The 17,210-nt window shown below is 42.2% G+C and overlaps 1 protein-coding gene across 8 annotated transcripts in view; it reads right to left on the reverse strand.

Moving 5' to 3' along the window:
* Positions 1-6,760: 6,760 nt before the first annotated feature.
* BMPR1B (bone morphogenetic protein receptor type 1B) overlaps positions 6,761-17,210 on the reverse strand; it is a 246,114-nt gene continuing 235,664 nt past the window's right edge. For all 8 annotated transcript variants that reach the window (XM_065691639.1, XM_065691631.1, XM_065691656.1 and 5 more), the window contains 5 exons: positions 14,175-14,367; positions 13,454-13,751; positions 11,007-11,182; positions 9,511-9,641; positions 6,761-7,984 (listed from right to left, as the gene is read on the reverse strand). In XM_065691639.1, the coding sequence (XP_065547711.1) occupies positions 7,859-7,984; positions 9,511-9,641; positions 11,007-11,182; positions 13,454-13,751; positions 14,175-14,367 (924 nt within the window). In that variant the 3' untranslated portion in view covers positions 6,761-7,858. The remainder of the gene's footprint in view (positions 7,985-9,510; positions 9,642-11,006; positions 11,183-13,453; positions 13,752-14,174; positions 14,368-17,210) is intronic.

Raw genomic sequence — 17,210 nt, forward strand, 5'->3', positions numbered from 1 at the left:
ACTGCAGAATTTTAAATGCTGAAGCATGTATCATCTCAGACATCCTTTGAAGTGGGAATTTAACAGAAATGTGAAGTGTGTATATACACACATACAGAGACGAAAACAAAGGAAACCTACTGCTGGATGCTTTTAACTGTGATGTTAGTTGTGGGTATCCTCTTATGACCAACTTCTGCTTGTGAAGGTGAAGGTCAAAATTCAGTGCTGTATCATCACTGCAAGGTCAAATAGGCAGTACCGCGAGAGCCAACAGAATAAAACCTGGCAAGGCACTAGAATTGGACTTGAACCAAAGCCACATAAATAAACTCTCAAGTTTGGTAGGTCAAGCTCCTCGATTGAAATAGCTGCATTTAGTTTATTTACTTACTTGTTCTTTAAGCTTGACACCTGCTCCCTGAAATCTGAAAATCCCTTTATCTGAAAGTCCTTTGATAAGCTCTGCCTGTACAAAAAAGCAGCGATAATCCAGAGTTCCCACAAGCCTCTATCACCAAATAGGTATTTCACATTTTCTGTGATGTTGGTTAAATGTATTTAATAGTGGTTCAGTCTCCTTGACTGCTTACAAAGAGATTAATTGCTATGTTTGCTGTACCCTGGGCCTGGCCTTGTCTCGCAAAGCATCCCATGCTGTGGCATGCGAGTAACTTCTGGATGCCTGTGAAGAAGCGGGATGTAATCAGGCAGGGCCACCCCTCAGTGGTGAGGTGGGTCTCCAACTACTGGCACTCTGGCCTCCAGCTGCCAGTTGCAGCTGGTGGGACAATAGCCCTAGATGAGAAAAGCTCGTGTGGCCCAAAGATCCTCTTTGGCTGCTGCCAGCTGGCTCTTGCTATGGATTGCAAGTAAATTTGGGAGCTCAAACAACATGAATAGAAAGCAAAATCAGTCTGGAAAGTAAACAAAACTAGGCAGAATAAGCAGCAAAACACTCATCTCCCATAGATCTTGTAAGGCACCTTGCAAATACACCCCTGAGCCATGAGCCAATAACCTACCTTGAAAAAGGATGCGTGACACAGCCAAGACAGAGAAGTTATGGCATTACCGTTTTGGCACATCTGTGTGGTAGACTTTTTTGCTAACACATTTTCTGTCTGTAAATGTTGAATAATAATAATAATAATAAAAATGTAAGATGGTACCTTTGGTACCTTTCCAAAGCAAAGAAGGCGGGCCTATAGGAAATGAAATGTCTGTGCAGCCTGGGCCAAGAAAGAGGGTGTATTGCGTTTCTCCCTCTGCTTCCCATGTCTCAGCTATACCAGGGTTCATGGGATTTGTTTTCTTTGCTATTCAGATCTGGAGAACTGGTTTTATTTTGATTTCCCTATTGTTGTATCTTCTATGCAATTCCTTTTCTAACGACCGACTTACTACCAGAGAAGTGCTAGCCATTGCATTATTTGTATTGCTGTATAGTGGAGGTGTGGTTTACTAGTTCTGAGTGTGCCTCTTACCGCCCCCCCCTCCCCTTTTTCTCTTTCCCTCTGTTTGTAAATGCCTGCATTTATTCTGTCAGCCTGACATGTACAAAGTGTAAGAAAGAATTTTTAAACAGGTAATAAATTATATTTATAAGCAACTGAAAAAAAAAAATACACCACTACCTTGTGTTCAATTGTTTAGTTCCTGGAAGCTGTGAAGGAAAAAGAAGCCTTTATTTAGGTTCTTTATAAATCTACTCAAAAGATTCTTTGCAAGAGTGCAGGCATGGGTGGCCCTGCAGCACCAGCTCATGTGGCTGTCCCTTGCAGCTATAGGAATGGAACTGGGTCTGGCAGGACTGGCAGCTAACTGAGCCAATACCTGATGCTCTGAGACCAGATGGAATACTGGGCTTAATCAAATACACTGAGTATGGCGCAGAGCTACGGCCAAGCGCCAGTGGCAGGTTTACTCTATGCAAAAGCCACTGCACCTTTGGCAACATGGGAGGGAGAACTATTCATTGTTTTTCAGATGTCACTGTTGTCATCTTTTCTATAATAAGAAGAGGTAGATTATATATGAAGAGGACTTGGAGCTATGACATGAAGAGCTGCATCCCAAGGGACACATGGCATCATAACTTCTTCAGTGCTAACTTTGGCCATCATATGATGCCACTGTTAAAGAGAGCTGAGCTGCAGGCAGGGCTAGTTTCTGCAAAATTAAGATGCTCACTTTGGACACAAGTCACTGCTTTTAGATTTCCGGGTGTCTGGCTGCCTTTCTCTTTGCATACTTTTAGCTTTCACAGGAGACAAGCTCTTTCTGTCCATCACACTATTTTCACCCTGTCTACATGTATTGCCAAACTCAAAGTTTTCCTTTAGTTTCTGACAGCCCCGTGGGTTGCATCAGCTATAGCCTGCAGCCTTGTACTGGCCAAGCAGTTCCCTCCTGTCATAGAATCAAAGAATGGTTTGGGTTGGAAGGAACCTTACAAATCATCTAGTTCTTGCCTTCCACTCACTAGACCAGGTTGCTCAAACCCCCATCATGGCCTTGAACGTTTCCAGGGATGAGGCATCCATAGCTTCTCTGGGCAATGTGTGCCAGTGCCTCACCACGGTAGCTTCTTCCCTATAACTGACTTAAATCTACCCTCTTTCTTTCAGTTTGAAGCCATTCCCCCTTGTCCTGTCACCGCATGCCCTGGTGAAAAGCCCCTCTCCAGCTTTCTTGCAGGCCCCCTTTACGCACTGGAAGCTGCTCTAAGGTCTCTCCAGAGCCTTCTCTTCTCCAGGTTGAACAAGCCCAGCTCTCAGCCTGCCTCCACAGAGAGGTGCTCCAGCCCTCTGATCACTTTCATGGTCCTCATCTGGACTTGCTATCTTCAAGGACTTTTCCTCCATGTACCTCACCTCTAGCTGTTCTGTGACTCCTGGAACTGTTTGCTCTGAAGGTGGGACTGCAGGTCTCCTTCCTAAGCAGGGAAAGGTACTGTTTGGCATGCTTCACAGGGAAGCAGAGCTCTGGCTTTGGCACGGGACAGTAGCATGACTCTGCCAAACTTAAATGGAAGCAAAACAATCCTACTGTCACCTGCAACTGCAGAAGACACAGGTAGCTGAGCCCAAGGCTAAGTATTAATCTTGGACCTAGCAAGGTGGAGAGGAAAGAAAATGAGAAGAGAGCCTAAGACTGCCCCACAAAGCCCTATCTAGAAAGTTGGTGGGAAAAGCTAGCAGGATAGGAGAAACAGAGGGCAGCTACAGAAACACCTATCTATCTCAGCAGCATGCTAGGGAAGGGGCAGCCCAGATGGGCTGTGCTGGAGCAACGCCTCACCTTCAGCACTGTGCAGCCAAGGAGGGGCAGAAGCAGCCCAAAACTACAGGATATAGGGACATGCCAGGGCCAACGTGCAGCAAGCACGGGGCTTTCCCACCTAGACTTGGCCTGGCCAAGGGACTGTGGAAATGCTGCAGAATAACTGCAAAGCTCTGCCGCTGATGACAGGTGGCCTGGGGCAAAGCAGGAGGGCTGCAGGGTCTGTGTTAGCACTAGGGTGATTCGCTCAAGGGACGAATGCCGTTTACACACTTACTGTGGATGTAACTGGCAAGGTGATTACATGTTGGGAAACGCTGAGCTGAATGCTGCATGCTGCAACACAGCAGTGCGGAACAAAAGGAGAGCTCAGGCTGTACATACAAATACACACAAATATCTCCCTATATGTCAAGATGCATATGCTCCAACATCTCTCAGTACTAAGCAGCACCACATTTCCGCTGACACAATGTATGTAGGCTGCAACTTCTTTTCCCCTGAAGCACATGGCTAGAAAATACAGCTTTGTGCACAGATAACCTCTTATGCTGTTAAAAATAGTCACGATTCATAAATATGTGGGGGGAAAAAAAGGAAGAGAGGGCCTCACAAAAATATTATGCGAATGCTAAATTTCTATAGATTTACATAATCAGCCACAAAATGTGAGTGACTGCTCCATTAGCGATAACACTATTTTAATTACTATTTCTCTCTTCACTGAGTTGTGAAAACGGGTGATGCTTTTATATGCCAGTGAAAACATATGCAACATCTTGTTGGTTTACTTATTTGCTCAGAGGAAAAATCCTATTTAAAATAAATACATAAAATGAGGCATGGTCAAAACAATCTAGCCAGGGAAATTGAACCCAAAGGTGGTGCTTTTCAAGCACATGAGAAGTAAACAGAAGTAAAACCAACCTTGTTCATGGCGACATGGAAACAATTTTATTTGGGGGGAATGTTAAAACAACCATATACACATAGTTTGAACAAATACAACGTAACACAGTTTGTTCCCCAGGTTTTCTAATTACAGTATTTACAGCTTTAATAAGGCACTGGTTCTCAAAAAAGAACACAAATTAGTTTTTTAGTCTTTACATTGTCAACCTTTTCTTTAACAGAAATAACTTTGTGCTAGAGAAAGGATAGCAGTTGTTAGATGGCAGCTTTCTTCCTTTTTTGTGGGTGAGTCTGTTTTCCTCTTCTCCCACTTACCTCTGCCATCTTATTTGTATCAATAACTCACTAAACTAAACTTCCTTCAGTGATTTACATTTCAAAGCTGGATTTCCAGACTTTTGGGCACTGAATCATCTTCACCACTGACTTCCAAGCCTTCATCGATGTGAACTGTGAAACTACCAAAATCTGGAAGTGACATTAAAAGGCTACACCTGGCAAAATAAATATACTAACCTGTAGTCACTGTACTTGCTAAAAACACAATGTACTCAGTAAGTGTAGCAGGAAGTCAACCATGCAGCTGGTAACTTGAATGTCACAGTGCTAGAATGACTTCTATGCTTGCCTTAAGGCTGTTTTCTGGCCATAGGAATATCCCTTTGCAATAGCACTGATTACAAGTGGGTAGACTTGAGGGTAAAATCTGGCCTTTCAAGTCCTGGGAGAAAACGGGTAGGCACTAGTTAAACAACCACAGACCTTTTGCTTTCTCAGAGTGTGTCTCCTCACATATATATCACTCTCTTTGTTTTCCTATACAGCACCGTTGCAGCAATTTGTCATTTATGCATTTTCATAAATAAATACTATATTTTATTTAGTGCTTTATCATCTGTAATAGTTTACTCTTAATCCACACACTGGAGTTATTCCAGACTCCCAACTGAATATATATATATTTGTATATATATATATATAAACCACATAAACTCGAACATTTAACATACATACTTTATGTAACCTATCAACCAGTATCTTAGATCCCTTTCTTTTGGACCGAAAAAGGTAAGACTTGTTCAGAAAACCAGTGAATGGCCCCTTCTCTCACAACACACACTGATGGCAGATGCCCCGTGTCCACTAGCCAGCAAAGCACCTTCCAAAACAGTTTTTGGGAAAGCCATAATAATGATAATAAAAATGTATTTGAGGAAAGCAGACATGAAATACACCTAAACACAGAAGGGAAGAGGCATCTCTCCTGCACAACCACTTACCCAGGACCTGCAGGGACCAGGCTCGGAGGTGGGATCAACTGAGCCTGCCTCCAACCAAAGTCCCATCTGCTTTGTCAGAGCTGAAAAACCCCAGTTCCTTGGGGCTGTGCTGTTATTATGAAAGGGCATGAAGGTGAAAGGAGTGAGAATAGAAACCCTGTGGCTCAATTCAGTAAGATGAAAAGGTGAAGAGATGCTAGGCTGTTCTCATTTTGGGCCGCAATCATCAAGCCAAGGCAGGCAAGGAAAGGAGCAAACTCTGCTCTCAGACAAGTAAGCACACTGCTTTTTAAGGACAGGGGAAACCAGCATCGCCCCCTTGGAGCCACGGTTTGGTGTACTATTAGCTCTCGGAGATTTGCTTTTGTATTCCTCAGTATTTTTTGGGTACAGGCAGCAAAACTGCACTGTGGTAAAAACATTCTAATTAACAAAAATCCCCTGATTAAAATTTTTAATAGCTATAATCATGGAGCTCTTGCTGAGTCTCTTGAACCTGTGCATTTTTCTGTTAGCTTGAAACTATAAAATGGAAATTTTTCCAGCTAGAAATGCCTTCAGGGAGTTGTGAAGTTAAACCCCAATTATAGACCTACCTACCACAAATCAGTTTTGTCCAAAATGGGAAAAAAGAAGCATTACAGAAATGCTGAGGCTAAATCCAGCATGGCAATTATTTCAATTCAGAAGCAGGCTTAGCATAATCAAAGCAGCATTTTTGTAAGGACTTACTTCAAGATTAAACTGAACATTATCTAGTGAAAGAAGACATAGGCAAAAACTTTAAAAAACAAACCAAGGGTAAAGAAGGGTAAACCGGTAACTCCTGTACATCTCAGCTTTCATAATCTGGTGAAGAACAGAGGCCCTTCCGAAGAAAGTACTTCATAGGACATATTCCACCTCTAATTTCCCCTTCTGTGGCATGAACATTGCAGCAATTGCTGCAGCCCCAGAAAGGAGGAATAGAGAGAGACCATCAACACATCTCCCTTTGCTCTTCTCCTCTAAAAGCTCATCTTGCTGGGAACCATGATGGTATGCAGCCCTAATGTTGCCTCCCAGAGGTATGGAGGCTTCTGGGATGCCGCATGAAAAAGTAAGGCAAATGAAGCTTGAGGCAAATGGTTCATTTTGTGGTGCCTCTCCCTGCAGCCGGAGAAGCACTGCAGGTTCTTGCCTGCTGTCGGCTACAGTGCCCAGCCTTCACCACCCACCCGAGTCCCATACTCCTTCCCTGTGGACTTCCTACTGCAGTCAGGAAGCACCAGGTATTCTTGCTTAAAGAAAAATGATTGCCAAAATTCCCAATTTTGGGGGTTTTCACTTTCCCTTAAAGAAGGAAACACAAATGTTTCTTTCCAGCTGTGGTTACAGATGGATACCTTACTTCCACGCAGTCAAAAGAGCAAGTTAGTAATTTTTTCTCGCAAGAACTCCCTCTCACCTAGTGGTTGTGTATGTACATGACAGCAGTTTCAAATTCACCAGCAGATCCAAATGTGTACTTCATTTCCACTCACACACAAGCATTTTATTTTGCAGTGGAAGGAAAGATAGAAAAAAGAAAGCCAAGAAAAGGGGCACTTGCTTATCGCCCTAGTACCATACCCATCAGATTGCCTGGAAACATGAAGAGCTTCTTCAAACAAGTCACACCAAAACGTATTCATACAGCTCCAGATTATCTCAAATGAAGTACAGTCTCCCCTGGGACAAGCCACCCATAGGAACCTGGCTGCCTGTGCTCTGACCACGGCAGGAATGCAATTGGGCTTCATGTCTATACTGTGAGAACTACTCACACCAGAAGGGCTATGGAAAGTCATCTCTGCATGTAGGTGACTTCTAAGACAACTTCCATTACAGCTCCTCTGAACTGCATAGGCGCACCTGCCTGTTTTGTTAAAAGCTGGAGTGCAATAGTCTCTTTAGAAATGAAGAAGTTGCTTTGCTTTCATTTTCAGCAGTTTCTTCCTTTTTTTTTTTTTGTAACGTAATAATATACATCTTTTTTTTTTACTTCTAACCAAAAGTTTTATTTTCATAAAATTTAAAGCAGTATCTTTTTTAAACAATCAAAATAATAATAATAACAATAATAATAATAAAATAATAAGTGGCTTTCACGGAAAGCAACATGCATAATCTTAAACCAGTTACTAAAACTGTATTTCCCCATGTAAACAAGGGCAGACAAGCCTCTTCTGATCTTCTATGTCAAAATTCAGCTGATTTTTTTTGCAAAGGATAGTCTCTCTAAAAGCTGTTAAACAAACTTACAGCTGCTCTTAAGCATGACTGTATTGATGGTACTTATTACTGAGGACTGTCGATTGCTCTTCTGCCTGCACGAGAAAGTCCTTTTCCATGGGCCTTCATGAGAGCAGCCTCTGGCCAAGTCAGAGTTTAATGTCCTGAGACTCTGACATTTTTGCAAGGGTCTTCTTGACTCGCAGGGCTGTCAGCCGGGAGGCAGGATTGTGAGCCCAGCACTCCATCATCAGCTTCCCCATCTGCCGTAGGCACTGAGGAGAGAAATGGGAGAGAAAGTCCCACCTGGGTCAGTGGAAAAGCAGACTGCAGTTGGCAGCAATGCAAAAAACTGAAGGGAAAAGGTCTTTTCCAAGGGCAGCCAAAAAACCAGACAACATGCTGGCTCGTATTGCTTTTCAAGAGCTTTTGCTGTCTGTATATTGAGAGTTCTCCAAACATGCCAATTCCTCTTATAATTTATGACAAATTATAGTCTAGACTTGGATATATGCTCCAGAAGAGCACTTTTCTTACTTCTCCTTCCCCAAACCTGTGCAGCCTGACCTTCACAAGCGTGGCTCTGTACAGTGAGCCCTCTGCTGTACAAACAGTGGAATTAATTTTCCTCAGCCAGCGACCAGCCCCTGGGGTACAGCCCAGCTTGAGCATGCACCCATGGCTCCTGCCCAGTTGCACAAGTCCTCCAGTGTCCCAGAGAGGTTGTTTTGGTTCCCCCCCCACCACCCACCCCGTTCCTGAATTGCCTGTATCTCATGCCACCTAAATCTCTCATCTACCTGCAGTATATTCATCTACACACTGCTATTCCCAAATGGCAGCTAGCCTTCTGTGACTGTAGAAAACTTTACCTCATTAAACTGTACCAATTAACATGATTAATGACCTCTTCCCCGTAGTATCTCAAGAGCAGGTTTGCCTGCGGTAACTCAACTGTTCGTCTCCGACCCCATAAGCACAACTTTGCTTTGTTACAGATGCTCAGCAGGAGAGCTCAGATTTCCTTCCCAGCCATCTCACCTCCTGGTTTTATTCTGTAAAGTATTTTCTGGATCCTACGTCTCCTCTGAAAAGCCACATCTGTAGCCCTCTGCTAAAATACCAAGAGGGACATGAGCACTGTTTTCTTTCAGATGTAAAGGAGTGAATGATCAGTGCAGCTCAGCTACTGTGGTTGTACTACTGCTAGTATCTTGCAATCATGTTAGCATAAAATCATGGTAAAATTGTGTTTCCAAGACTGCACGCAGTGATCACAGAAAGCTGTATGCTCAGTTCATGTCAAAGAGAGAGGAGATATTTCCTTCTTATAAAAGGAAAAAGGTTGGGATCAAAGCCCACATGTCAGCATACACCGAAGTAGCTGCCAATACACCAAGTATGCTGCAATTGTACTATATAATACAAAACAGCTTCTCTTTCAAGTTTCTTGGCTAGGCACTGATTTAATGCTATTAATGCAGGAAGCAGAAAGCAAAATGAGTGCAAGAGGTAAACAGAGAGTCCAAGAAGGTCTGAGCACAGCTGCTATTGCTGTGGGATCTGGTAAATAGCACATGAGGAACACACTTGCAACTATTGTAGGTTATGGCCCCTGGGGCTCTGAAACCTTCCGTGGGGATATCTGAGAAGGTCATGCTCCTTCCCAAGCCATGTTACAGTGTGACTGGTGTTGGCACCAGTGGTAAAGCTCCTCCTCAGTCAAAATGATGCAGAATTGGGTCAACCTCACTCACTCGCTCTGCTTGAAAACAGAGGCTGTACTTTAAAGCGACAGTACCTCATCACTGCTCCATCTGTTGGGAAATGAAGGGCGCAGTCTCTTGATACACACAATCTCCCGCATGTCCTCATACGAGGGGTCGGTGGGCACAAGGTCATGGTACGGAAGCTGGTATTCCTCAACTATTCCTGAAAGAAGTAATTAGTTGCCTGTCATTTGCAAAAGATACCTTCCACTACACTCTTCCCCTCTCATTTTATGACAGATTGGTCATACTGGTTAACAATTAGATGTACTTCTTAAAAGGACTTCCCTGCCCTAGAAGTTATTCCACAGTCAAATTCCAATGTAATCATTGCCACGTAAAGACTGGGCAAGTATCCTAATCTGAAAGCGCGATTACTTGCCAAGTGAGACAGTTTCTACCACTACTGTCCCATCCAGCGATCTTCAGTAAGTTATCACAGGAAGTACTATTAGCATAGGGCCTCTATCAGAGTAATCTGGCTGTGAAATAATCTTGAATTAGGTCTCCTTTTTACCAGTGGAACTGGTGTATGTTAAAGGGCATTTCCGTGCCTTTTCAGAACTTGGCAAGAACATGTGGTGCACAACAACAAAGACAACAACATTACAGATTTTACGTTACATAATTGCAATACACTTTAACCAGTTTGTAAACAGGGATCTTGTTGCTCATCAGCGAAATTCAGCTTCTCTAGGGAGTGACGGAGTGAGCATTCAGCACAATACTGCGGGCTTTAAAGACCCATAAAGTCTGGTGAGGGTCGTGTAGACCCGAGAGAGACGTGCTTTCCTCTTACTTGCCACCAATGTGGCAATGTGACCGCTGCCAAGTCATTTCTCTGCATTTAACTTTCCTTGGTGGCAAAACAGAGGTAATAACACCCATCACTTCTGCACTACACTGAACTTTACGTGCAGAAAGCACACATAGCCTATGCATACAAGGATGAATCTATGCCCTAAATCTGCAGCTGACTGCATCGCTTTATCTTTGCTGTCCTCACACTTGAATGCCTGATATCAGAAGGAAATCACTGATATGACAACAGTGTAATGAGTGCCACTTCCCCCTCTTTTTTTTATTTCTCTTTGTCTTATAAACATATTATTTATTTTAAATAATGGCACAGCATCCCCCAAAATTGTTTGTCCTCCGCCTTCTAATTAACTCTAACAAAACAAAGAAATCACTCTTTTCTTTCTTCTAAAATGGCTAATACCCTCAGTCCAGCAAAATGTGTTACCACTGGAAAGGCCCCCAAATGAATTCTGTATTCCTTCTTCAGTGCAGGCATCGGCTGCCTTCAAATGAGCCATTAAAACACAGTCTAAATCTCTGCTGTCAAAGTAGCACTGACTGATGCTTTAAAATAAGGTTCAACAAGAGAACAGGTACTAAGAGAGTTACCTGTATGGTTTATCCACTTTTGCTCATTACAGTAAAAACAACTACCCAGTGAAAAAGAAGACTTGGGTTATAAATGGGGTTCGCTGATACAATTAAAAGTGATCTCTCAGCTCTTTACCTCCTGAAACACATCTCCTTGCTATTTCCCAAAGGATGAGTCCAAAACTGTACATATCAGCCATGATGTACGACTGAAAATGGTTTCTATTCAAGCTTTCATCCAGCACCTCAGGAGGCATATAGCGTTTTGTTCCTACACGGGTGTTGGGAGGTATGTCCACCTCGTTTGTATCACTAAAAGAAAAAGAAGGGGGGGAAAGGGCATTAAATATGTGATAAAGTGGCTTGAAAAGAAAGCAACTTAGATGGGAGAAGTAGTAAATTCACACCATAGCTACTCTCGAATAAGGTCAAAAGTAACGCACAATCTTAATGGAACCATTCTTACAAGGAAAGCCTCTTAGCGTAAAGGCAACCCTCCTTAAAAGGCTGACCCACCTGAGGCTATGTTAAGCATTCAAATGCAGAACCAGTTTCTGAGATTTCATTAGTATTAGCCTGAGCTCTAATGCTGGTGATAACAATCACATCTTCATCAAATGCTATTTTCTTAGCATACTCCACCACCTAATGCTTTAGTCTTAGCAATTAATTGAGGACACTTAATAGCTGGGGCAGGATCACTAAGCTATAGCAAATCAGATCTGCAGGGAAGAGAAGTATAACCATTTTTTGTGCATGCATTATGTTTGATCTCTCCCAACCTTTACACATCAAGATAAGAAAATAGATATAAACGTGTAAAAAAATCTAAGCAAATGTGTTATACCCCACACATTTACCAGAAAATACAATGTATACCTAATGGGAAGAAAATTCCCATTAATTACGTGACTGGATTTACTAATTTTTTTTTCTTATTAACTCAGATGCAGTTGTATCAGTTTTAACGTTTTTAGAAGTTCAATATGGTATATATTGTGGTTAGCTTAAAAAGGTCTCTGTTCTTTTCTCCACATTCAAAACGTATGCATTTTAAATGTGATGGATACACTGAAATCTTGCAGGATAATTACACAACTTCTTCTGTAATTTTTTTCACCTAGAGCAATTTTTTTTTTCACCATTATGAAAATGACAAAAAAAGCTGAGCCTGAGGTCACCTACACAGTCATTAAATCATACATATGCCGGTGGTATTTCTGCATACCTCCAAGAATGTAACATAAATTTAGTGACCTGCAGTGCCTTGCAACATCTCAAATAAAATGAGAAATGCAGAGAACTTAACTCATTAGCTTCAGCAGAGCACACCCCTTTCAACTACTTTTTTCTGTCCTCATCATTGCCTGAGAAATGCTGCCTAGGGAAGGATTCAGCATGAAAACAAGTCAAGTATGTAATGTAAATTCCATTTGGACTATGACAAATACATATTTCACCTTCTTTTACAGCAACACTCGGTAGCTCCTAGCTCGGTTCATACCTAAGCAGCATGCTGCCTCTATACTTATCAGGCAAGGAATACCCACAAAGCGTGAATGTCTTCCCTGAAGCTTTTACAGCAAATAGTGCATTTCCAAGTTGCTGTGTTCTAGGACCCCGCTCCTTAATGTAAAAATATTCTTTCCTCATCTCCTAAAGAAAGGTTAGGTTCGTAAGGGAAAAGCCTCACCAAGAAATCAGGTAGATATGTGAACAGTGAGAAGAGAACATAAAAACTGCCTTTCCTCACCCTCTGAACAATTTCAGTTCAAGATTTGTACAGAATTCTTACTTTTTTTTTTTTTTTTTGATACTTCAGGGAGCACACGGTTTCAAAGCTGACCTCTGAAACTGCAACCTTTGGGTATGGTCACATCTCTGTACACAGGAAGATCAGACACTTTGAACACATCTCTACCACTGCTGAGAGCTCAAGCTCCTTTTCAATGGAGCTGTCAGACAGCAGTGACTCTTTTATGAATCCCAGGAGTAACCTGTCCTACTTGTCTGCTCTAAGTTGTTTAAACACACAACTAATTTATTTTTTTTTAAATCAAATTTAAAAGCCATTTCAAAAATCAAATCTGTGCTTCGGCAATTTGATTTGTAGGAAATGAAACAAAAGGCGGTCCAAATGGGGTGCTTTTCAATAAAGCCCAATTAGTAACTTGTGCAAATGATTAGTATTATGCTATGTAACTTGTGAATGTATTATCTTGGGATCAGACAAACTGAAAGCTTCAGTGACAAGTTTACTGACGTGACTTCAACCTGTCAGTGCTGTCACACCCTTTTAGCGTGTGGCAGCAATGCTCAGGTTTGTTATTGAGAGCGAAGTGATGAAAATGGAACCTTTATGCAAATGCAACTAATGTGCTTGACAGTTAAAAAGCAACTATTTATACACCCACATTATGTGTTTATGTCGCACTCTCACCCACACAGGTAGCCTTCCTGACACACAGACATGAGCACACTGCAGGTGCTTTATTCACATGTACACACTTCCTCAGTCATGAACAAAACCAGAGTTTGCCTTTGATTTACCAACTTTGCCTTGCCCTCTGCACTTCTACTCACCTGATAAACTTAACAGCCAAGCCCAAATCTGCTATACAGCAGGTGCCGTTCTTTTTCACCAGGATATTCTTACTTTTTAGGTCACGGTGAGCAATAGCAGGTTTGCCTTGAGTACTGAAGATCTCAGTGTGAAGGTGGCACAAGCCACTAACTGAGGAGTAAGCCAGTTTTAGCATAGCTTTTGTGTCCAAGGTAGTGGATTTTAGATAATCATAAAGTGAGCCATTCTCATGGTAGTCAGTGATGAGATACAGCTGGGTCCAAGATCCTGTACCTTTAATGTCTGCGGCAATGAATCCTGCAGAAAAAAAGATTTCAATGTATAATACTTCTCAGGGCTTTTTTTGGTTGCTCAGAACTCTCAACTGACAAGACACTTCAATGGTTTTATTTTAATAACATATTTAAATTATTTCATCTTGCTTCCATACACCTCTAGCCTTTAACATACTTTCAGAAAGCCCAGATATGGAACTACAGGTGGCAGAAACAGACGTGTGGTGATGCAGTATCAGTCCCCCAAGCCCACTCTTTTTTAACTTTTATTTATGTGTCAGTAATCCTTGAAACATCTTTCTTTTGGAAAGTACTGGGTGGATAATTGCGGAGCACAGCAGGTAACAAAGCACATAGGAAAGGGCATCAGACAACAGAAAATACAAAACTATTAAAACTCAAGAAACCTATATGTTATCAAATAATTCTCTTTAATTTCACTCACCAAGAATATTTTCATGCCTCATCAGGACAGTCTGGTAGATTTCTGTTTCTCTGAACCAGCTGGCCTCCTCGGTGGTAAAAAACACTTTCACAGCTACCTTTTCGCCACGCCACTTTCCCATCCAGACTTCTCCATAGCGACCTTTTCCGATCTGCTTTACCATCTGAATCTGTTTTGCAATTGTCCTTTGAACCTGCGAAATGCCAAGACGGGCAGTTACAACTTGCTCAGCATTCACCTCCCTCCTTCTGTGCCTCCTTCCCGTGCTGCAAGCCTGTTGGAAAGGGGGATGCACAGCCATCGCAATGTGGATTTCAGTAAAGCACTGCAGCACGGATGCTCCCTGCTTTCCCTGGACACAGAATGGGTGAAGCCATTCCTGCCTCTGTGAAGAAGCCTTTCCACGCAATCCCAAAACAAACCATGGCCTCTCAAGAAAGTCAATCAGTCTGTGTGAAGGAAACATTGGCCTACAATCCCTGAAATTTTTATTTTCCTGTGGGAGGCTGCCACTCTTGGTGGAGTTTTTTTTGTTATTTCTGGAGAAGCTTTGACTGAAAACACTCCTGGCTACCCCAATCCACACCAAATTCCAAACGGGTAGCTAACACATTTTTAAGTAAAATGGGGAAGTTTGTTGCATGCTCAACACAATTAAGACTCAAGGCTAGGGCTCACAAGAGCAAAAAGCGTATCAGCGCTCCAAAACTAGCAAAATTACTCCCTAACACTTTGCTTGAAAATCCCATGCCTAATAATTTCAACATATATAAATTTGGTGTTAGGAACCTCAACCACTACTCACACAGTTAGAACCTATGTGCCTACATTAATTTTAATAACCATCATTACATAGTAATAATAAGTCAGATTTTTTTTCTGAAGATATGGAAGCACAGGTTTATATCTACTGTCTCTAGTATCCGTACCAGCTTTGCCAATGGCCAAACTGTAAATTGATGCTAAAGTCAGACGTAGCATAAGCTACAGGCAGTTGTAGCATCAGGTCAACATACTTGGCAGCATTGCAGAGATATCGCTCATAAGGATCATAGAATCATAGAATAGTTAGGGTTGGAAAGGACCTCAACATCATCTAGTTCCAACCCCCCTGCCATGGGCAGGGACACCTCACACTAAACCATCCCACCCAAGGCTTCATCCAACCTGGCCTTGAACATCGCCAGGGATGGAGCATTCACAGCTTCCTTGGCCAACCCATTCCAGTGCCTCACCACCCTAACAGGAAAGAATTTCCTCCTTATATCCAATCTAAACTTCCCCTGTTTAAGTTTGAACCCGTTACCCCTCGTCCTGTCACTACAGTCCCTAATGAACAGTCCCTCCCCAGCATCCCTATAGGCCCCCTTCAGATACTGGAAGGCTGCTATGAGGTCTCCACGCAGCCTTCTCTTCTCCAGGCTGAACAGCCCCAACTTCCTCAGCCTAGCTTCATACGGGAGGTGCTCCAGTCCCCTGATCATCCTCGTGGCCCTCCTCTGGACTTGTTCCAGCAGTTCCACGTCCTTTTTATGTTGAGGACACCAGAACTGCACACAATACTCCAGGTGAGGTCTCACAAGAGCAGAGTAGAGGGGCAGGATCACCTCCTTTGACCTGCTAGTCACGCTCCTTTTGATGCAGCCCAGGATACGGTTGGCTTTCTGGGCTGCGAGCGCACACTGAAGCCGGCTCATGTTCATTTTCTCATTGACCAGCACCCCCAAGTCCTTATCTGCAGGGCCGCTCTGAATCTCTTCTCTGCCCAACCTGTAGCTGTGCCTGGGATTGCTCCGACCCAGCTGTAGGACCTTGCATTTGTCATGGATGTCATGGATGGCAGACCCCAATATCAGATGGACTGATCCTACATTTAACAAGCTTTCATGACTACAAAAAATCTTGGATAAATGAAGCCTGATACATTCTCACAGGACTGGAGCATGCCCACAGAGCACTTATTTCTAAAAGTCCAAAAATAAAAACTCAAATAGATGCTGCAACACAACCCACTAGTTCTCACCCTTGACAGCCTAACCCTGTTATAACAAGGCATTAAAATGTCACCCTCTTGTTCTTCAGTATTGCCAGTTCAATCCACAGGTAATGACTTTTGGTTTTTCATCTGGCCCAAGCACTTGGCAAAATCTGGACAAATGCAAACTTGAGTTCTCTTGCTTTTGCCATGATTTGTATGCAAATTTCAAGCAGTTTATTGCAGCAAGTGTGCACTATCTAAATCCCTAGGAAATCCCCATGTAATCCCAAACTTTTTTGCAATCCTGGCTGACAGAAATGATCAAAACTTGATTTTAAAATCACTAGCTTCGCTATCCCTGGGAGGTGCAGAGGAAACTACCAGTTTGGTACTGCAGAGCAGGACTGACATAAGCCCACTGCAGCATGAATGTATGTCCAAAGATGAAATCAAAACCTATTAGGAAAGGTCTATTATAATTTATTTTGTAAATAATTATTCATTTTCATATTAGGCAATTTAAAGAAGAAAAACATACAGTGCCATTTACACAAAGCCATTTCAGAAGTCCCAGCTTTTTTCTTCTGTCATTTAAACAGAATTTCGTTTTTGCAGCCCTGTAATGCATTATTAGACTTCCAAGATGGTGGCTTCAGTGTCATTATTTTTGAATAATATCAGTGAAAGCCAGCAACAGAGATTAGCCTTAATATTTTAACCTGATCTATTTTCTTTTATACTCTCAGATAGTGATTGAACAACAGTTATATTACATTGGAATTTTACTGTAACATTTCGTAATGTCATTTTAGCATTGTCGCTTTCTATTTTGCCCATTTTAAAAATGCATCCTGAACAATAATGCAGTTACATCAAATAACTTAATTTGTGTAAATATATGTAATGGCATCACAAAGTACATGGAATTACAATACCTAATGATGAAAAGTTCCTTATCAAATTACATTAAGAAAATGAAAACGCATTTCTGTTATGGGTTTTCAGGCGGCAGAATACTATGTGAAGGTCCTTAACCTGGTTTTCTCTTGCTAGAACTG

Source organism: Lathamus discolor, chromosome 1, assembly GCF_037157495.1.
Source record: "Lathamus discolor isolate bLatDis1 chromosome 1, bLatDis1.hap1, whole genome shotgun sequence".
NCBI lineage: Eukaryota > Metazoa > Chordata > Aves > Psittaciformes > Psittacidae > Lathamus > Lathamus discolor.